Source organism: Lolium rigidum, chromosome 3, assembly GCF_022539505.1.
Source record: "Lolium rigidum isolate FL_2022 chromosome 3, APGP_CSIRO_Lrig_0.1, whole genome shotgun sequence".
NCBI classification, from domain to species: Eukaryota; Viridiplantae; Streptophyta; class Magnoliopsida; order Poales; family Poaceae; genus Lolium; species Lolium rigidum.
In genome coordinates, this window is record NC_061510.1 from 164,149,465 (window position 1) to 164,169,790 (window position 20,326).

The 20,326-nt window shown below is 44.5% G+C and overlaps 2 protein-coding genes across 2 annotated transcripts; one reads left to right on the top strand and one right to left on the bottom strand.

Annotated features, from left to right (window-relative positions):
- Nucleotides 1-4,386: 4,386 nt before the first annotated feature.
- Nucleotides 4,387-7,151, top strand: LOC124702640 (protein LAZ1 homolog 2-like). The gene is made up of 8 exons (XM_047234801.1): nt 4,387-4,542; nt 4,681-4,737; nt 5,013-5,121; nt 5,480-5,664; nt 5,747-5,835; nt 6,004-6,253; nt 6,332-6,571; nt 6,657-7,151. Exons 1-8 carry the CDS (start codon nt 4,393-4,395, stop codon nt 7,023-7,025), a joined length of 1,449 nt encoding a protein of 482 aa, XP_047090757.1. The 5' UTR covers nt 4,387-4,392; the 3' UTR covers nt 7,026-7,151.
- On the bottom strand, nt 7,130-15,920 carry LOC124702639. The gene is made up of 13 exons (XM_047234800.1): nt 15,504-15,920; nt 14,238-14,387; nt 13,916-14,128; nt 13,740-13,829; nt 12,691-12,807; nt 12,082-12,351; nt 11,835-11,991; nt 11,332-11,409; nt 10,593-10,693; nt 9,941-10,111; nt 8,537-8,611; nt 8,031-8,126; nt 7,130-7,864 (listed from the first exon to the last, which is right to left on the bottom strand). The coding sequence occupies exons 1-13, from the start codon at nt 15,903-15,905 to the stop codon at nt 7,517-7,519; spliced, it is 2,268 nt and encodes a 755-aa protein (XP_047090756.1). The 5' UTR covers nt 15,906-15,920; the 3' UTR covers nt 7,130-7,516.
- Nucleotides 15,921-20,326: the final 4,406 nt, after the last annotated feature.

Below are 20,326 nucleotides of genomic sequence, written 5' to 3' on the forward strand. Positions count from 1 at the left end.
CCGGCTGCCACCGGCTGGTACGACAAAAGATGTTGTACAAGTTTCTCATTGCGAGCACGTATGACTATATATGGAAAACATGCCTACATGATTAATGATCTTGATGTTCTGTCTTAATGCTATTTCAATCCTATCAATTGCCCAACTGTAATTTGTTCACCCAACACTTGTTATTGGAGAGTTACCACTAGTGTAGATAGCTGGGAACCCCGGTCCATCTCTCATCATCATATACTCGTTCTACATGTCATTGGAAGTAGTATCAACTATTTTCTGGTGCCATTGCTCTCATATTACTGCTACTGCTGCTGTGTTACTATTACTACTTCTCTCATATCACTGCTACTTTCACATCACCCCTGTTACTAGTGCTTTTCCAGGTGCAGCTGAATTGACGACTCAGTTGTTAAGGCTTATAAGTATTCTTTACCTCTCCTTGTGTCGAATCAATAAATTTGGGTTTTACTTCCCTCGAAGATTGCCGCGATCCCCTATACTTGTGGGTTTTTGCTAGTTGATAAGGTAAATATCCAACCCACTAAATGCTAGGCGTAATGAGGATAAGGGCCTCCAAAAGATTTCTTTTCGTTCTATGAACTTTAAGGTGTATGAAGTCTCATAGTAAACTCTTGCAGTGGAACGATAGAGACTCCATTTCACTTAGGTTGATTTAATTTAGGCCGGAGGCAGACCTAAGTCAAGGTAATCCTCCTTTGAAACACTTTGGTATTGCTCCTAGATAGATCATAATACAAATAATCAATCAGAGCACAGGGAGCCATCTCATTATCTTTATGTTTCCGTAAAGAAAAACTATGGTGGACTAACTGATTTTTAAATCAGTTTATGAAAGATCCCAATGCACACAAAATTTGCAATTTGGGTCTTTAAAACAGTTCGGATCATTTCGATAATAATCCGTTTGATCTGTTTTACCGAGAGAACATTGTAGTTTTCCATTATCAATAAATGAGGAAGGAGGGGTGAGGTCCTCACTTGTGAGTGAGGCAAGACTTTCTTTTATAATACATCCTACCCTATTTTGGTTGACGATTGCCTTCTATTCCAATTATTCACTATTTTTTCTTCTCACTGTGGCGAGACCAGATGAGAGAGAGACCTATTTTCCATTTCCAGACAGACCCCGAGCCGATGTTGAAACAATTTTTGATTTTCTTGTTGGTTCCTTCTTTATTATTTATTCAAAGTGAGTCTCTTCCATTCGGTTTATTAGCTTTAGGAAAATAGAAGCTACTGAAATGGCTATAACAAAGTTTCTGTTATTCATACTAACAGCTACTCTAGGGGAATATTTTTATGTGGTGCTAACGATTTAATAACTATCTTTGTAGCTCCAGAATGTTTCAGTTTATGTTCCTACATTTTTCTTTGAAAAGAAAGACCGTAAGGCAAAAATCCCCACGGCAATTTATTACCAACCTCAACACATATGTACAAACTGAAACAAAGAAAAGAGAAAAAGAAAAACCCTACATGTACAAGCTAACAAAAAACCTTATAATCTTACTGCAAGCTGCCTATCCAGGCTAACAAAGAATTAAGATGCTTCCTACCTATTGTCTGGATATATCAAGAGAGATCTATGGTCTAATGAGGTTACTATGAAATATTTACTCATAGGTGGGTCAAGCTCTTCTATTCTGGTTCATGGTTTGTCTTGGCTATATGGTTCATCTGGGGGAGATCGAGCTACAAGAAATTGTGAATGGTCTTATCAATACACAAATGTATAACTCCCTAGGAATTTCAATTGGCTTATATCCACTTATATCCATCACTGTAGGACTTGGGTTCAAGCATCCCCATGAGCTAATTGAAAGTTATATTGTCAACAGTGCTCAGCTTTTCGACTGCACTGTCCCTGTGTACGAACGTGAAAAAATGCACTAGGTGCGATCGTGTAAATGATTGACTGAGCCCTAATTTCAGGCTCAGTCTAAACCATAGAGACTCCCATAAAAGAAGTGAGCTGAAAACGAAAAAGAATGTAGCAAAGGACAGCGCGTAGCTATGTGCAGGTCAGCCCCCCCCCCCCCCCTCCCCCCCCCTCCTTCCTAGCTTTTGATCATTTTCTGAAGATTTTTTTTAGGATTGGCTTAGATGGGATTTTTTTAACCTCCCACCTCCCTCCTCCCCAGCTTTTGATCATTTTCTGAAAAAAAAATTAGGATAGGCTTAGATGGGATTTTTTTAAAGCTCCGCCACTGACAGGGGATGTAAAGAAGAAAACAAAAGAGAGAAGAGGAACAAAATAAAACAAGACATGGACAAAGGGGTCGAAGTTGGGAACATGATCCGCCTGTAAGAACGCGCTGCCGCTAGTTACTGGACCAGGCCCAGCGAGGAGGGGCACAACATCAGCGGGAAACAAGAACGGCCCAGCCGGCCGCCCGCCTTTTCGCCCGTCGGCCGTCGTCTTCTTCCCTAGCCGGTCGCAACGTTTCCAGAGACCGGGGCCGAGCCTACTCGAAGCGCCGCCTGCCGCCGTCCTCCGAGGAAATCGTCCATCGTGATCCTCCCCTTCCGATTTCACGGGGAAGGGGAGCCCGCAGGCCCTCCATAGCCTGACGGGGAGTGGATAATTCGAGGATGGGAGCGGTCAACGGCCGGAGCTGCTAGAGACTTTTTACATGTGGCTAAAGCCTAAGAGCATCTCCAACAGGCGCTGTAAAACGCGCGCGCGGCAAAATACCTGCCAGTTTGGCGCGCGCGAGCGCTCGCGCGAAGCTCCAGCAGACGCGGGAAAAAGGCGCGCGCGGTAAATTTTTGCCGCGCCCGCGCGTTTGCGCCATCCCACGCGGGGAATTTGCCGCGTGCGCCGCCGCGCGCGCTATATAGACGACACGCGCCAACCGCCTTCCGCGTGTCTCTCCGCCTCTTTCCCCACCGCTCTCGTCTCCGCGCCACGCGCCACCGCTCTACCTCCGCCGCCTCGTCCGCCTCCGCCTCCGCCTCCGGCGACATGCCTCCGCGGCGCCGCTCCGCCTCCGGCTACCGCGGCGTCCGCGCGCGGCCGAGCGGCCGCTTCGACGCCGAGATTCGCTCCGGCGAGGAGCGGATCCGGCTCGGCACCTTCGACACCGCGCATGAGGCGGCGCGAGCCTACGACGCCGTCGCGTGGCGCCTCGGCCGCCCCGCCGCCGCATGAACTCGACGACGTCCGGACGCGCGAGCAGGCGGAGATGCCGGCGCCGCCGTCGCCGATAGTCACGCGCGAAGAGCAGCGCCGCCATCGGGAGCCGGAGCAGCGCCTCCTCATCGCCGAGCGCGACGAGGCGATGCGCGTCGAGTGGGCGCGGCGCTTCCCGGAGGACGTCGCCGCCACGGAGGCCTTCTACGCGCCGAAGGAGGAGGAGAAGGCGGCGATGAAAGCGGCGAAGAAGGCGAGCCGCGAGAAGCGCCGCGCCGAGTCCGCGGCGAGGAAGAAGGCGAGGGCCGAGGCGGCGGCGAAGAGGAAGGAGGAAAAGAAGAAAGGCGCAGGGCCGTCGACCGTCGTCCTCTCGTCCTCCTCCTCCGACTTCCACTGGACGTCGACGTCCACGCCGGTGTCGGAGACGACCGCGAGCAGCTCCGACTACGATCGGGAGTCCGACGAGTAGTCGGACGAGTAGTACTAGTATTTTCTATGTCGCATTTGTATCGTCGCACTTTAATATATTCGTATTTCGTTCAAATTTCATAGTTTGTTTGATGAATTTTAAAAAAAAACGGTCGCGCGCGCTGCAAAATAGCGCCTGCGGCGGAGGTGCGTTTCCGCACACCAACGCGCGCCGCAAAATGCAGCCTCTGCCGGGGGCAAATTCGCTATACCGCGCGCGAACGGTATACAGCGCGCCCAATCGCCGGTATAGCGCGCGAGAATTTGCAGCGCCTGTTGGAGATGCTCTAACTCCACGATTTACTCCACTCCAAGTGCATAGAGTGTTGGTAAGAATCTCTGTGTCACACAGCACGTACGTCTCTGTTAACCAAGCCTTGTGCCCTCGGGAACAGCGGAATGCTCGCCACGTAGAGAGACTGCCTCGACACGTGTCGGCCGCCCCCATGACTAGATCCCATCGCTTCCAAGCCCATTCTTCTTCGGTCGCGGCTCTCAACAGGATTGGGTTTCTTCTCCACTACCCCTCTCCAAATCTTCTGGGCCGCTCCAAAACATCAAAGATCAGAACAACTAATCCTTTGAGCAAGAAGTTGACAGGTTACCGCAATACATTTTCATTCCCACTCATTTTTGTCGCTTGGATGCATTCGCCAATCAGTCAATTTCGTTTTTGAACTTCTTCAATAGCTTCGGCAACAAAATCTCCGTCTGAGAAGAGTGGCTGACCAATCTAAATTTCTTGCAGGGATCGGTGCGTGTGGGATGAACTCATGGCATCTAATCAATCCTCTAGCTTCCAGGGGTTCTACAGGCACCTCCACACCCCTGCGGTGATCATCGGAGCCGTGTTCGCGCTTGTCGCCCTCCTCATCTCGCTCTGGCTCATACTCAAGCACCTCAGATCATACAGCAATCCTGCGGTGAGTGCGGCGTTTTCTTTTTTACTATCACGATCCCCCCTGTTTATGTTGGGGGACGAAATGTTTCCAGTGTAGCCAATATTTTATAGCTGGATGTTACTGTGATTGACCAAATTTATCCTGCTCATAATTCTGCAGGAGCAGAAGTGGATCATAGCTGTCCTGTTTATGGTGCCTGTCTACGCATCTGAATCTGTAAGTTCAAGCACAAACTTGTAGAATGCCACCAGCACTAGATATGCAAAAGCTGTTACTTCTCTGAGCAGAGTTTGAATAGTCGAATGCTGCCAAATGTGCTATGTTAAATGGCTGTAAAGTTGTTTCCATATCAAAATATTGTTAGTGGTAAGAAAGAATGGTTGTATGGTATCATTAACTATTTCTGAAGACCCGTGGTATCATGGTTGCTTGTATCACAAAGTTTTGGAACTAGCTCGATACCACCCTTCTCATAATTGGTTTTTTTCCAGGTTATTTCGCTGTGGCATTCGGAACTCTCCTTGGCTTGTGATATTTTGAGGAATTGTTATGAAGCATTTGCTTTGTATTCCTTCGGACGATACTTGGTTGCATGCCTGGGTAAGCTTACTTGCATATGTCCGCAGGAATGAACATCATTTTCAATTTGCATAATTGAATAATTAACAGGGGCAAATTACTGGGTAACAGTATTGAGAGTTGGAGGTCGTGCTAATAGGCTGCACTTCTGGGCCTCACACGGGATGCTATTTTCATATTCATACATGTTTACAATGTGATGGAGCTAGTTTTTGCTAATTGAATACATTCATAAATTTCCCCGCCAAAAAAAAGAGAATACATCTGTCAATTTAACTCCAGCCTGCAGCACCTCTCTGGTTCCATTGTCCAAAATTCATGGTGCCTTACTGGCTTGCTGTGTTAAGAACATGGTAAACTGAAAGCTGGACTACTTCAGGGGGAGAACGACAGGTGGTTGGGTTGCTTGAAAACAAAAGAATGGAAGAGCTAAGTGAGCTATTGCTCGACAGGCAAGAGAAGGCAAAAGACCATAATCGAAGTACAACACGTAACTTCTTTCGGGATCCTAATGCACTGGGAGAGAGGTTGTACACAATAATAAAATTCGGTCTTGTGCAATATGTAAGTACATTTTAGTAATGTTCTCATCTGAAACTGTCCAATTACGATGTGTATGATCTGTCCTTCCTTAACATCATTTCAGATGATTCTGAAGACATTCTGCTCTTTCTTGGCATTCATCTTGGAGCTTTTTGGAGCATATGGAGATGGTGAATTCAAGTGGTACTATGGGTAACTATCCCGTATCTTTTTCTCCTTTTGTTGTCTAAAATGGCAAGATATCTAAAGTTACCTGAGAGTGGAGGGCAACTGATGCGCGGACATAAGAACTTGAAATAAATATGTGTGTAACTGTAGTAACTCATGATTCACTAAAGCAAGTAATGCTCTGTAATGCAGATACCCTTACATTGCTGTTGTCATAAATTTCAGCCAGACATGGGCGTTGTATTGTCTGGTTAAATTTTACAATGCTACACATGAAAGGCTACAAGCAATAAGGCCACTAGCCAAGTTCATAAGCTTCAAGGCCATTGTATTCGCCACTTGGTGGCAGGGAATCGGAATCACAATCATCTGCCATACCGGGCTTCTGCCAACGGAAGACAAGGTGCAAAATGGAATACAGGACTTCCTGATTTGTGTTGAGGTAAATAGGAATCTTGTAATTTCATTGAACTATCATTTGTCCTTTGTTACTGCAGTAAAGCGCAATTCCTTTTCTTAGATGGCTATCGCTGCCATCGCTCATGCATTTGTCTTCGGCGTGGAGCCATACAAGCGCATCCCATTTCCAGAGCATGGAGATTTCAGCCGTCACGAAAGTAAGATGGAGTTGAAGGTGGATGTCGGTGATAGCAGCAATGGGGCGCCGACCACTGTTGGGCAGAAAGAGACCCATGTCAAAACTCCAGGAACAAGCATCAAAGAGAGCGTTCAGGATGTCGTTCTTGGTGGTGGCCAACATGTAAACTGCTGACATCCATCAGAATTTCAGTATATGCTAGAGCCTAGGTTCTGTATTTTTGACAGATTACTGGCTTCTTCCGTAGGTCGTCAAGGATGTGGCCTTAACCATCTCACAGGCAATGGAACCCGTGGAGAAAGGTGTTGAGAAAGGCGTTGGGAAGATCCAGGAGACCTTTCATCATGTCTCGCTGAAGCCAGGAGACAAGAAAAAACCTGACGTTGAGGTGGAGGAGCATGTCACAAAGAATGTGGTTGATGGTGAACCTGTTGCTGTTGATGCAGAGATCGAAGTTGAAAAAAAGGTGCAAGACAACAACGGTGGTTGTGAATCTGTTGTGGTTGACGCAGATGTCGAAGTTGAAAAAGCAGTACAAGAGAAAAGCGATGGTGGTAAATCTGTGGTAGTTGACGCAGAGGTTGAAGTTGAAAGAATAGAAGATAGTAAGAGGTAACAAGAAAATGTAAATCAACAAGATAATGATGTAGATGCACAGCATGCTCTGAAATGTAAACCTGAAACTTTGCATCAAAAGGAATGATGGTGCTAACTTCAAAATGACAAAGCTGAAAAACTAGTACATGCATACGAGTATAACATACAGTTTTGTTCTTACATGCATGTGGCATAAATTTTTCCACTTTCAGTGTTATAAATAGACACCCCATTATGTGCAATTCACTCCAAGTGCATGTACACATGGGTTTCCCGAGTTGTCTACACTCACACACTCCACTCTTGTTAGAATATTAGTCACTCCTCTTCAATTCACTAGCTGGTATTACATCGCAAGTCCATCTGATGATTCTGAAATCTGATGGTTTATTTCTGCCCGATATTAACAAGGGAGGCTTTCCGATCAAGCTATATAAATATGTGATGTACATCCTGTACAGTAATACTATGCACACTACCGGGCAGCACAGTCACACCGGTCTCCGGCCGTCAGTCTGACCCGCCACCGCCGCCGCAGCACAGCTGTGAGCAGCACTCGAAACACCCGAGGAACGAGAGGGCAGCGCAGATCTGCACCAGGACGATGGCGCATTGGTCGTTCATCTTGCTGCACGTGTTGATGAAGCACATGCAACAGCAGCAGTCGCAAGCGCGGCTGCAGCAGCCGCCGACAGCCTTCCCGAACATCTCAAATTTCTCTGGTGCCTTTGTGTCCCCGAATCCTGAGGTCAGGTTCTCCGTTGTCGCCGCCACATTGCCGAAACCAAGTGTCAAGCCATGGAGCGGTGTGGCTGAAGGCTGATCTGGGATGCTTTGTTTCTTTGGTTTCTGCTTTACCTGCATGAATACAACAAGTTTAATCAGATACCCTCTGGACTTCCTTTTATGACAACAGAATGTAGTCCAAGGCAACCCATATTTTCCAAAGGATTACATGGTTATTATGAGTTGGCAATAGCACCTGAAAAATACTGTAAAGAACTTATAATCCACTGAATCATACCTGTTCAGCTGGGTCTATTTTCTCCATGACGGTTTGAAGTAGGACTGTCCTTGTGTATTCCGAAGGAATGCCATTTTGTATGCTTAATTTGGCCACCTGTTTATTCAAATAAATGCAGGTGTAGGATCAGATGTCAGATACAATATTATTCAGTAGGGTGAATGTTCCAACTCTAAGCTTCTGGCATGTTATGATGGCAATTGCATGTTACACCATGACAAGAATGAAACAGGAACAGACAAGGAAAGAGTTATCATACTTCGTCTGTTCAACAATATGGTATCTGGAAGACATAGGTATAGAGTGAACAAGTTTGACCATAAATTTACATCATAACTTATTAACTATGTATAATCTTGAGATACAGGCCAGCTCAGTAACAGGGAGTGCCCTAAACTCACCACTTGAACAGTGCCAAGGTAATACCCAGCTATGCAGAGCTTAATTACAGAATTTGAAACCAGAATCAGATCTAATCAGGCACTAACAAGAGCATAATATGTTACCTTCTGCTCCAATTGCTTGTTTTCAGAAAGCCATGCTTTTGCTGTTAGAAGATCCATCTGTTGCTTTGCCAACACCTGAAGTTTGAGAATAAAATGGAATGAAAAATCTTTCATGTAGTAGGCTATGTCAAAAAAAAATTCCCACCTACTACCGTCAGCCACAATGCCACGATTTTAATATTCAACACACAACAATTAGAGTACACGTTGGGCTCAATTGGCTCTGTAATCTTGGAAGGCAACTATTGTTCTAAATTCTTATATGCTACTTGATAATATTTCAAGTCGACCAGCAGAGCCAGATCACCACCCCGCCATCCAAGTGACCAGTCTGACTATCAGCGACCATTTGTTGGAGTACGAGTTAGTGTAGCTAAAGTATTCTAGTAAAGTGTTGGAGTTTGAGTTAGTGTCCTAGCAGAGTCTAGAATATACTAGTGTACAAGTTAAAATGTAAGCCTAAGTTGAGCTATATATAAGAGGGTGTGGAGGTTTAAGGGACAATCCCGTCTAGAAATATGCCCCAAAACCTACACTATGCAACCACCATTCAGGACCACTAGTCAGGGAATTCAGGCTGGCAGGACGTTTTCAAGTCAATGAGTGTTGTCTACAACTTCTTTTAGTTGGAAATATACATCTAGCTGAGTTGGGCAACTTTAGGGCTCCTAACCAATTGCTCGACTACTAGTCAGAGGTAGCTGGTCAAAAGTCGATGAGTCACTCAACTTCATCTGCTAGCCGAGTCAAGTAAGAAAACCCGTCTAGGTGAATGATAGTGGACACTTATGGCCTGTTTGGTTCCTAGCCACAATTTGCCAAGCTAAAATGTGGTTAGCCACAAAAGTGTGGCTTAAAATATTGAAGCCAAACTTTGGCAAAAGTTGGCAAAAAAGTTGAGTCTATGACAAGTGGACCATACATGCAATAAAGTGTGGCAAGCCAAAGTGTGGCAAAAATCAAACACATGCCAAATAAACTATGGCTGCCAAACTTTGGCTTGGCAAATTGTGGCTATGAACCAAAAAGGCCCTTAGTCGACTTCAAAACAATTCTAACAGACATGTTTTGTCGTGCTTTCCTTGTATGCGGTCACTGTGCCAGGATAAACAACGGTCTGTGTGCATGAAGTGGAGCAAAATTACAAGCTAAAGATTGCTTATTTTGTTTAATTAACTGCCATGCCATTCAATCCATGAACAGCAAATACGTCCAGAGATGTCCCAGAATTTTTGTCATTTAGGTAAGCTGATGTGCTCACTGTATCTGGTTAACATGTCCGCCGCTGGGGTCAAGAAACCGCCTTAGATTGCATATGCAATCAACACAACAGTTCCTCTACTACCTCTTAAGTAACAACAGAATTCCCTTGAGTAGAAATACAAGGAGGTGTGAGAATCTTACTTTGTCAAGAGGTATATCCTTTATATGTTGGACCTTCAATTCAATCGATATTTCATTCATGTCAGACAAATAGCCCTTAGCGTAAAGTGTCTCCGGGAGTTCACCTTTGAATCTCCCAGATACAAATAATGGATATTTTGCTGACAAGTCAGGAATATATTCACAATCCACCTGAATGGGAAAAAAGTTTGGTTTTAAGAGACATTGAGAATCTAGTAATGCTCATATGAAAAAAGAAAGATAAAAGGGCATCAAGTACCACGTACCAACTATCCAGACCTTTCTATTCTATAGGAAGAAAGTGGGCAAACCCAGGTGGGTATTTATTCCAGAAAATTAAAGATGCAACATGCTGTTAAGTGCTCCCAAAAGGACCAGTCAGTTAACTACCCCAAAACGCCAAAGCACTATATGCTCTCTAGCTCTCCCTATTTCCCCCTGCATTTTTTGGAAAAGATTTTTTTTTTGACAAGGATGCTAAGCTATGGAGATCACCTACTCAGCATTTACACACAACTTATTATGAAGAGTTTTATTAAGAGTACATGCAATATGTCACCACATGATTAATAATTAATATGAAGGTTACATGTTGCTTTTTCGTGACAGCTAAAAGGTGACAGCCTGACAGGTTAGCTAGCAATGAACTCACTTCAAATTCTTGAATATCCTTTGTGGTATCAATTGAAATATTTGTCACGATTGTGGTTGAAGCTTTCTGGAACCATTGAAGCATTCGACCCTCAATTGATCCTGGTGTAACAAATCAGAATGAAAAACTTCAGTTTTGCAAAGTATTGCCTTGGACCTTGGACAAAATCCTGCATATTCTTGTACAGTCAAGACATTTATACACACTTAAAATTACTGAATTTGTTCTACCACAAGAGTTACTGGATAAAATAGAAAGAACAGAAGTCAAAACTTCTAGTAGTATATAAAAGCCATAGAACTAATTTATAAATTTACTAAATCATATGATTCCATCTGCAGCAAATTATCCTCTCTTCTCAGCAAGAATTATTATTATTATTCTTTGTCAATTGGGCAATAAACTTGTATAGTAGGTTTTTTCCTGTAGAGAAGCACTAAAGATTATAATATGGGAGTCATGTTTTTATTTTATTTTCCTTGTGACCAGAACAGTGGAGAAGCGCCCACTGAAAATGATCTTACTAACAAAATAAAAATATGTACAAGCAGAGGACACCCACAAGGTCCACAGTTAATAAACCAAAAACCTGTGTAAGGAAGACTAAAATTTTTCCTGCAGGGACATGCCGAAATTGGATCATTAGAGCATAATGCAGATTTTTTAAGTTCCAAAAACAGTGGGTAGAACAAAACACTGGCCAGTCGAGGATTAAAGGGGGTGGGGCATATGTTAGTACCTGTATCAAATGCAGCATCATAATGCCCCTTGCCAACTGATGCCAACATCCGCAAGAAATAATGGTTACAGTATGAACCTAATATATTACCAAGAGCAAGTAAAAATTATTAGGAATTATTCCGAGTAATATTAATAATCATTTAGGTAATATCAAATATTGATGTCTCCGCTATCATTGCTCTTTAGTCCCTTCATAAGATTCGGGACTGCATTACACTCATTTGAGTAATCCAAAAGCATTTACAGATAAGAATGGATAAGAGGATAAAGTTAAAAGTATTTCCAGCATGAGAATGAAAAACTTGACATGGTTATACCCTAAGTACTAATGTGTATCAGATTTGATAATGTTTTCTATGTGTTGAAACTTTGCAATGCAAAACAACACCTTAGACATGATAGATCACTACAAATTCAACTAACATTTCATTTCAGTATATATTTTAATTTTTAAGAGTGATCTGTTGAGTTTTAAATAAGAAAAATTATACTTGCTATTACCTAGTCCAAAAGTAGAAATTCGAGGGGACATAGACCCTCTATTTGTAAGCTCGGTCTTCAACGTGTGGCAGATGTTCCGTTCATCCTCAACTGAACCATCAGTCACAAGAAAGATTTGTGGAAGAGTGTCATGAGAGTTTGATAGCAACGCCAATGCCTTGCACCACAAAAGGGAGTAATGTGAGCAACAAAGGTGGCATCAATCGCATATAAAATGTCAACGGGTATAATCTTCCCAATATTGTACCTCGCTCAAAGGATGCATGATGTCAGTGCCACCCTGGGCAACGAAATTTAAGTTCATCCAGTTGATTGCATTTTCTATTGCTTTCTCATTTACTTTCTCCAAACACGATGAGAATGAATGAAGCTCATCATTAAATGTTACTATGTTGAAGTAATCTCCTTCCGCAAGCTCGGAGAGAGCAGTTGAGATGGCATTCTTAACATTCTCAATAGGCTTTCCTTGCATGCTTCCACTTGTATCAACAATAAACACAACTGCCTTTTTGAAGATCTATCACATAAATTAAATGAGATAAATATCTATTCATAGAAATACAATGAAACATAAAAACAGATAAAAAGTTACTTCCAGTTGAATCAATGACATTAGGACTATTTATATTTAAGAAACAGGATTAGATAAATATCAACATGTCTGACAAACAGAATGAATACAAATCACGAGAAACTTAGAACTATTTATAATTATGGTACCGTACAAATTTGTAAGTACTGATTACAGATATATAACTAAAGTTTATCTTCAAGCATCACTGGATTTCCACACTGACATGTAGTTTATTACTTATTAACGAGGTAACAAGACTAATACCCAAGTAAAAGGAACTACCTTCCTGTTCTGCTTATTTCCAGGTAAAAGAAAAATGCAGAACATATCTCTGTCATCGTAGTCACGTAATGTTGAGCGCTGCACAAGTATTCCACCAGACACATCACCTGAGTAAACCTACAGACATGACCAAAACATTAGGTAATGACACTCATCTCCATTGCAAGCATGCAGTTGAACTGCAATTGTTTGTTTATTTTCCATCTTCTATTTATGTAGCCTTTTCCCTAGACATTTGGCTAAATTTATATTTTTTGTAAGAATGTTTAGAGGCTTTGGGTATCTCATGATGCAAAGGCCAGGAGAGCTATTCTTTCGTTTATCTAAAATTTGAATCAGAAGCTATGTAAATAAAGTGTCTAAGTTTGAAAAGTGTTTGATTGTCGACCCTATTATCTGAATCGGATTTAATTTGGGACCCTTGAACTAATGAGCTGTCCTCATTTCAGCCTCAGTTCACATTTGGTTTCAGCTGATGCGGATGCGACGTTGTCAGGATTCGGGAGAGGGCCCACTATCCACTGACAGAAGTTTTGTCTACAGACCGCACTAAGGAACGACGTCACCTTGCAGTCTCGCCTACTGACATGGCAATGATGTGCCCACTCCCTCTAGTTGTTTGGTTGGAAGATAACCATGTTTTCCTCCGTTGCAGGCTTATAGCATGCCAATGGCTATCGCCTAAGGAAAGGATCGATGCTCGACTACACTAGTACTGGATAGCAAGCAATGAATAGCTATCATGTAACTGTAATATGAAACAAATAGTACTGAAGTATAACTATTGTCTGCATCCTAATTGTATACAATTCACTCAGACCATGGAGTAGAAGTGCATGCTAAGTAAGCCTTCTGCCCTTGCCACAAAATGAATTTAAGGACTAAACAACTAATATCAAGGTATTCATAAATTATGATTTGAATAGATAACACCACTTCAATATTCACATACGAAGGGTCGGTGAACATAATGAACATGACATCTTAAAATTACTGAAGAGAAGGTACAATTCTCAAGTAAATAAATAGATTTCCAGAGAATAACTTACATTATATGCAAAGGTAAAGTCTTTGATTGACCAATTCTCAACAACTGCTTCATGCAAGAAACACAATTTCTCACCCTGCCTACTTTTCTCCTGGAAATGCAAAAGAGCATCTCATGCAACCATTACGTCACACAGATTGAGAAACGGTCTTACAGAAGTAATGAAGAGTTGATTACCTTCAAGGGATGGCTGGTCCCCTGCAATATAACCTCTTTACTCACACCGCTATTCACATACAACTGAATTTTCTCCTTTTTTGTGAACAATTTAGGCAAAGGGTTCACATATTGCGGAAACCGAAACGGAATATCAACTGAGAACTGTCCATTGTCATACGTCAACTTCTGCGACCATCTAATTGTGGCAAAAATGTCTTCTCCTCCTACAACCTTGATGCAATGAAAGAAAGTACTTAGCAAAGGTAGATATGACCACTGAGAGCTTGAATCTTGCCAAGCGAGAAGATTGGAAAACTGATGGTAGATATAAAACAAGTACCTTTGGTATTGTCAATGAAAAAAACTGGCGCTTTAGAAGACCGCCACCCTCAGTTTTAGCGATCCTCACAGCACTGTTATCATCTACATCAACTACATGGGTGTTGAACGATCTTTTCCCAACAGTAACCTCGGCACCTAGAATTGAACCCTGCTAGCCAAATTATTGCCTTAGAGTGAGATCAACATTGCAAAAATTAACGATATTCTGGATATACATACATATGCATTCAGAATTTTCGCCACATAAAACAGAATAGCAAGAACATGTCTGATTTATTAAATGCATACGGTGATATCAATTACACTGGATGCACGCTATGTACTAGAGAAATGTAGAGGTTCTCTTTCATTGTTGTAAAGATCATGTCGGTAAGTTTACTACATCAGGATAGTACAATACAAAAAGCAGATAGAAATGAAACTTCCTTGCTCTGTTCTGAAATTCTCAGACACCTGAACTTTGGCTGTAAAGTCTACACCCCAATGCAATCAGAACAACATAAAGCTAACAGGATTGAGTAAACATGCGCAGCAAAAGCAAAGTTTTGTGCGATTGAATTTACATTTATCGAAATAACAACTGGGAAGCACGTTCTGTTTGGGCACGTTGAAAGTAAATAGCTAAGGAAAAAAAATGCAATGTAGTATGTCCTAGATGAATGAAAAGAGTAGGAATAGCATCACTGGCTGTACCAAGTATACCAAGTAAAGCATTTAGTGGAAACAAGTGCAGAAGCACAGGTATATATCCCTTTGCAAGTCAGGTTACGTTTCCTTGGCCGAAACCAAATATTTCTTGCTTGCTGCTTATTATCTCTACGATTGGCAAGCAAGGAAGGGGCGTTGCTTTCTTCCAAAACAACGATGGGACCCACTTCTCTGCTGGCAGAAGCTACGCCGAGGAGCAAAGAACTCCAGATGGAATCGTCTATTACAGCAAGTTCCAACAAACGTTGTTACTAGCGAATCATGACAAACAAGTGGCGGCTATGTGCGCAAAGGGCGCACCCCGGTCCAAAGCAAAGCAAATGATTATGTACAGCCAAGCATGGGGCCCGATCAGCACCATCTAAGAATAAGATAGAATCCAAATTGGGCGGAGCACAGCCACGAAACTGGGAATCGGTCCAGCGCGTAACGGCAAACAAAATAAACAACGGCACAAAGAAATCCCAATCCAACGAGAACAACAAGGGGGGCGCCGCGTGGTAAGCAACCATAGAACTGGAAAGACGAAGGTGGGGGTGGAAGGGAAGGGGATGACCTCCTCTCCCATGGGCACGACGATTCGGCAGTCGCAGTCCCTGCTGCGGGTGATGCAGTGCACCCACCAGCGCGCCCGCAGCGTGACCTCGGCGGTGTCGCATCCGGCGGCGCAGTCGACCCGCAGGTCGACGTCGCGCATCTGGAGCGGCATGAGCGCGGGCGGGTTGAGGCGGCCGTAGACGTGCGGCTGGTAGCTGGGCACGTCGGGGCTGTCGACTGCGGCGGGGTCGGCGACGACGGCGTAGGCCATGGGCGCGACGGGCAGCAGCGAGGCGGGGTCCGGCGCGCCGTAGCGGTCCATCCCGGCCGGCGGGCGCGGCGGGGCGGCGCCGCCCGGGAGGACGAGGCGCTTGGAGAGCTTGAGGCCGTCCTCCACGGCGCGGGAGAAGTCGTCCTCCATGGCTGGAGCAGAGGTGGATGCGTGGGAGTGATATGGCAGGCAGGGGATTATGGGCGGAAGCGGAAGTGGGAGGGGGGTTTGTTGTTGTTTTTGGTGTGGTTTAAGTCGGGAAATCAAGTCGCCATGAGCTGTTGCCTGTTGCTGTTGGGGAGGTGAGAGCACCGGGTGGGTGTCATGGCAACGCGGCCGTTTGTGTCAACTTGCGGTGTGGTTGCGGTGGAGTGGGCGGTTATTTGTCTCCCTGTCTCGGTCTGTCTTCGCGGTTTCTGCGGGAAGGATCCGATGCATAGATAATGGAGCAACGTCTATAAAAGGGAAGCAAGTGGTCGCTTAGATTCAATCAGAGTCAAAGCAACATCCAAAGATATGTTGCATGGGATCCGGAGAGAGGTGCATTCTTCTCAAGATTTCCGTTGCTGGAAGATGCACATCACATGGCACAACGACCCATTGCATGTGACTATGTCTCTTCACGAAGAAAGGCATTTAAAAAAACTCATTTACACGCGAAAATCGATCGGTCGTTGGATGGTTAGGATGGCAGTGGCACCTTCAACCCACCAAAGTTTAAATCCTAGATATGACACAATGACAGCGTCGCACGATCTAGGGCCTCCCTCTCCCATGGCCTTTGTGGCCAACGGTACGGCGACGCTGTCCACAGACGCAAAAGCTTTACGCATTGTAACTCTCTAATCTGGTCAATACAAATACCCACGGACATGACCTTAGCAGACACAATCCAATACACTACAATCGATCCTATTATTTTTCACTACTCGCTTGCCGCCGCTTGCCCTGCAGTTCCATCACAGACCTCAAAATCTAGTCAATGGAAGCTCGAGAAACGGCCATGGCGGCCAAATCGAGTGAAGGGACGAGGCTGCAACGTCCCCGTAGCCGCTATCCATCGATTCGACCTCCGCCACCACCGCTCTTGGCACTGATGCACGAACAAGCTCCGGGCCGACCTTCCGCTCCCCACCTCCCCGGATAATATTCACCCATTAGCGAAATAGCCCAAATATCAAATATCCGGCCATTATCGAAGACCGCCGTCGTCTAGCACCCTGGCACCACCACCGTTCAGGATCGGCGTCACCTCCCTTACCCCTCTTTCCTGACTTCCTCACACCGCCAACCAGGATTCCGGCGCCACCACCCTGGATCTCGGCGTAACCCCGGCTCCCGCAGCTCTTACTACTACCGGCTCCGACAATGAAGAATAGCCTTAGCTTCCCCGGGATTGGGGAGCGATGCAGCCGGCGGCGGCGCATGGTCGTCGATTGGGCCGCCGAGGTAGGGGTGTGGCGTTCCAGCGTCTCTGGGCAATGTTGAGGACGTGTGTGACTACGTCCGTTCCCCACCAGCCCATCGTTCCCAAGTTCAGGAATGGCCACCATGGCCGTTCCATCAACTGCGTTGACTCGGCTGGGCGATCTGAGAATGTAGAAATAGAAGACCACCCGCTGTATTATTTAGTACTAGGAAAACCCTCATCTGTGGCGCATGTTTTTGAATTTCTGTGGCGCATATTCCGTGCGCCACAGAAGTCACACCACTAAATTTTATTTCGGTGGCGCATATCTACACACGCCACAGAAATTTCAAACTTTTGTGGCACAAGGCAGACATGCGCCACAAAACGCTGGGTGCGGCACATAATTGTTTTTTATTTTTTTTAAAAAATGGCGGGCAGCCAGATCTAGATCCGGGGCCACCGAAATTTTGCCGGTTTTTTTTTTTTAATTTTCCGGAGGTTGCCAGAGGTGGGTGGGTGGGGTGGGTGGCTGGAGGAGAAGGAGGCCAGCTGGAGATTTTTGGTGGGTGGGTGGAGGAGGAGGAGGTCTCTCGGAGGTGGGGGAGGAGGGGGTCGCCGGAGTAGGAGGTGATGGGGGGAGGAGGGGGTCGCCGGAGGAGGAGGAGGTGGTGGTGGTGGTCGTCGGGTGTGGAGGAGGAGGAGTAGGAGATCACCAGGTGGTGGAGGAGGAAGAGAAAGGAGGAGAAGGGAGAAAAAGGAGAATGGAGGAGAAGGAGGAGAAGAGGAAGTGGAAATGGAGGAGAGGGGGAGGAGGAGGAGGAGAAAAGAGAGAGGGAGATGGGCACCGCCGAAATTCAAATTTCAGCCTAACAATTCTGTGGCGCATGTGCATTTCATGCGCCACAGTTTTTTTTGAATTTTTTATTTTTGCAGGAAAAAATCTTGACTTCGCTGTAACTTTTTACGCTTTTGGAATTTGCCTATTCTGTAAATTTCAGAACGGATGTAGGCGGTTGAATTCGGATGTAGACTTTTCTTCCGGACATTTTGATATATTGTGCGCTTTTTTCGAGTTCGTATGCAACCAGAAATCTAGTTTGAAGATTTCATGAACCTTTTTTGCAAAATACATCGAAATTCATGTTTGTTAATTCTCATTAAAACTAGATGACGTAATACATAGGCACCTCGAAATATTTTATTTTTAAAAATTTCTATCTATTTATTTTATATTTTACAAAGCTAAAAAAGACGATCCACAAGGGGTGGGGATGGTGTGCGTGGAGAGCAAAAAAAACGCAGAAAACTTTCTGTGACTCACATAGTAAAATGCGCAACATAAATGTGTATTTCTGTGGCGCATATTACTACGTGCGCAACATAATTGTGTATTTCTGCAGAAGTACACATTTCTGTGGCGTATATGGTTTGCATGCGCCACAAAATTCTAAAAAATCCGTGGAGCATATTATTTTATGCGCCACAGATATATTTTTATAGAGCACATATTTTTTTAATGCGCCACAGAATCTATTTCTATCTATAAGGGTTTTCCTAGTAGTATTACCTCACGGACGACCCAACCCGTTAGACACGTGTTGATTATTGGATGCGTGCTCACCTATACATATGATCACCATAATTCTTTTGTAATATGCATTCCTCAGCTGCTTTTAGATTTTCTTATGCCCCAAAATAAAAAATAAAAAGTAAAAGCAAGAGGCTACTTGCATAAAAAATGATCCATTAGTCCAATTGGTTATTATTATTAACGATCTGACGTGCTCACCTTTTACTTTTCCTTCTCTCTCAATCTTTTCTTTCTTGTATTCTTTTTGACTGTGATTCGCCGTTCAATTGGGAAAATTTTCCTATAGAAAGAGGAGGTGCATGCTTGCAGACCATTTTGCCACATGCTAATAACATTGACATGGTTGCAATATCTAGAAACTAAAAATATTTTATCTCTGGAATCATAATCCGATCAGAGGTTAGAGAGTTCAGAAAAAGATCACATTTTGCTTCTGAATCTTTTGACACTTCAAATTAACATTTTCAAAATTTTCAAAAAAAAGTATTGTGCCGTATAAATCAGCTTTTTATTGATCAAACTGATAATTGAAGTTTTTTTTGTACTATGTGTGTGGGCCTTATAAACCAAACGGATGTGGAGAAGGACTTAATGACAACGGGTTTCTAAAAGAAGAAAAGGTTTGATCTTTCGCACTTTCGTAAGATGTGTTCCGGATTGCCAGAAATAATATTCGACCAAATTGCTCACAGACGGAGTATTACTTGTTGATTAAGAAGCGATTTGGATCGTCATATTCCACCAAATTGCTCACGGCAGGATCGATTGCAGAAAAATTACTGCTCACTGAAGATTTGGTTTGGTTCAAAGTTACAACGGAAGATAGATATTGGTATTGAAGCTGGCAATGCACGTCTGCGTTAAGGCGATGCTGATGAAAAGTGGCAGGATGTTTAGCCGTTTCTAAATGGAATGGCGCCATGGCCGTGCTGGACAAGCGGGCGAACGGGCTTGGGGCGGTGAGGATACCCGCGGAGTCTGCGCGTGGAGTGGATGGACGACTCTTCTTCCCTACCCCTGGACTGGCAATTGGCATCGCTTCCTGTCCGTGCCGAGAGCGACCCCGACCCCGCGTCCGGGCAGACCGTCGGCAGGAATGCCATGGACCACACGCGTAAACCTTTTTATAGTGCTCAAGCTCTTGGCGGGACCCATGTCCACTGGCGCGTCTCGTCACCTCGCATCTGTGCATGTGTTGCATGGCAAACCCAACGGGCTACGGGTAGGCAGCACATCACCATCGCACATCCGTTTTGTTGTTTCTCGCCTTTGACATGGCCGTAACGGCTAGTTTACATCTCGTCCTCTTCAAAGTCTATAAAAGCATCTCTAACATAGCCCATAAACAAGCGAAAACTGTAAAATTGCCGCAAGTTTACGGATTCGATTCGTGAAATGGAGCAGATCAGTAACCGTAAACGAGGTCATCCCGGAAAAAAAATTACAGCCCCATCCCGAAAGCGCAACTCGCCCCCTACTTGTAGGGGCGAAGGCCGAACTGAACGCGAGCCCTTACTTTGCGCGCGACGGAGATTTCACCTCCTCCCCTACGCGTCCAACCATCGCCGC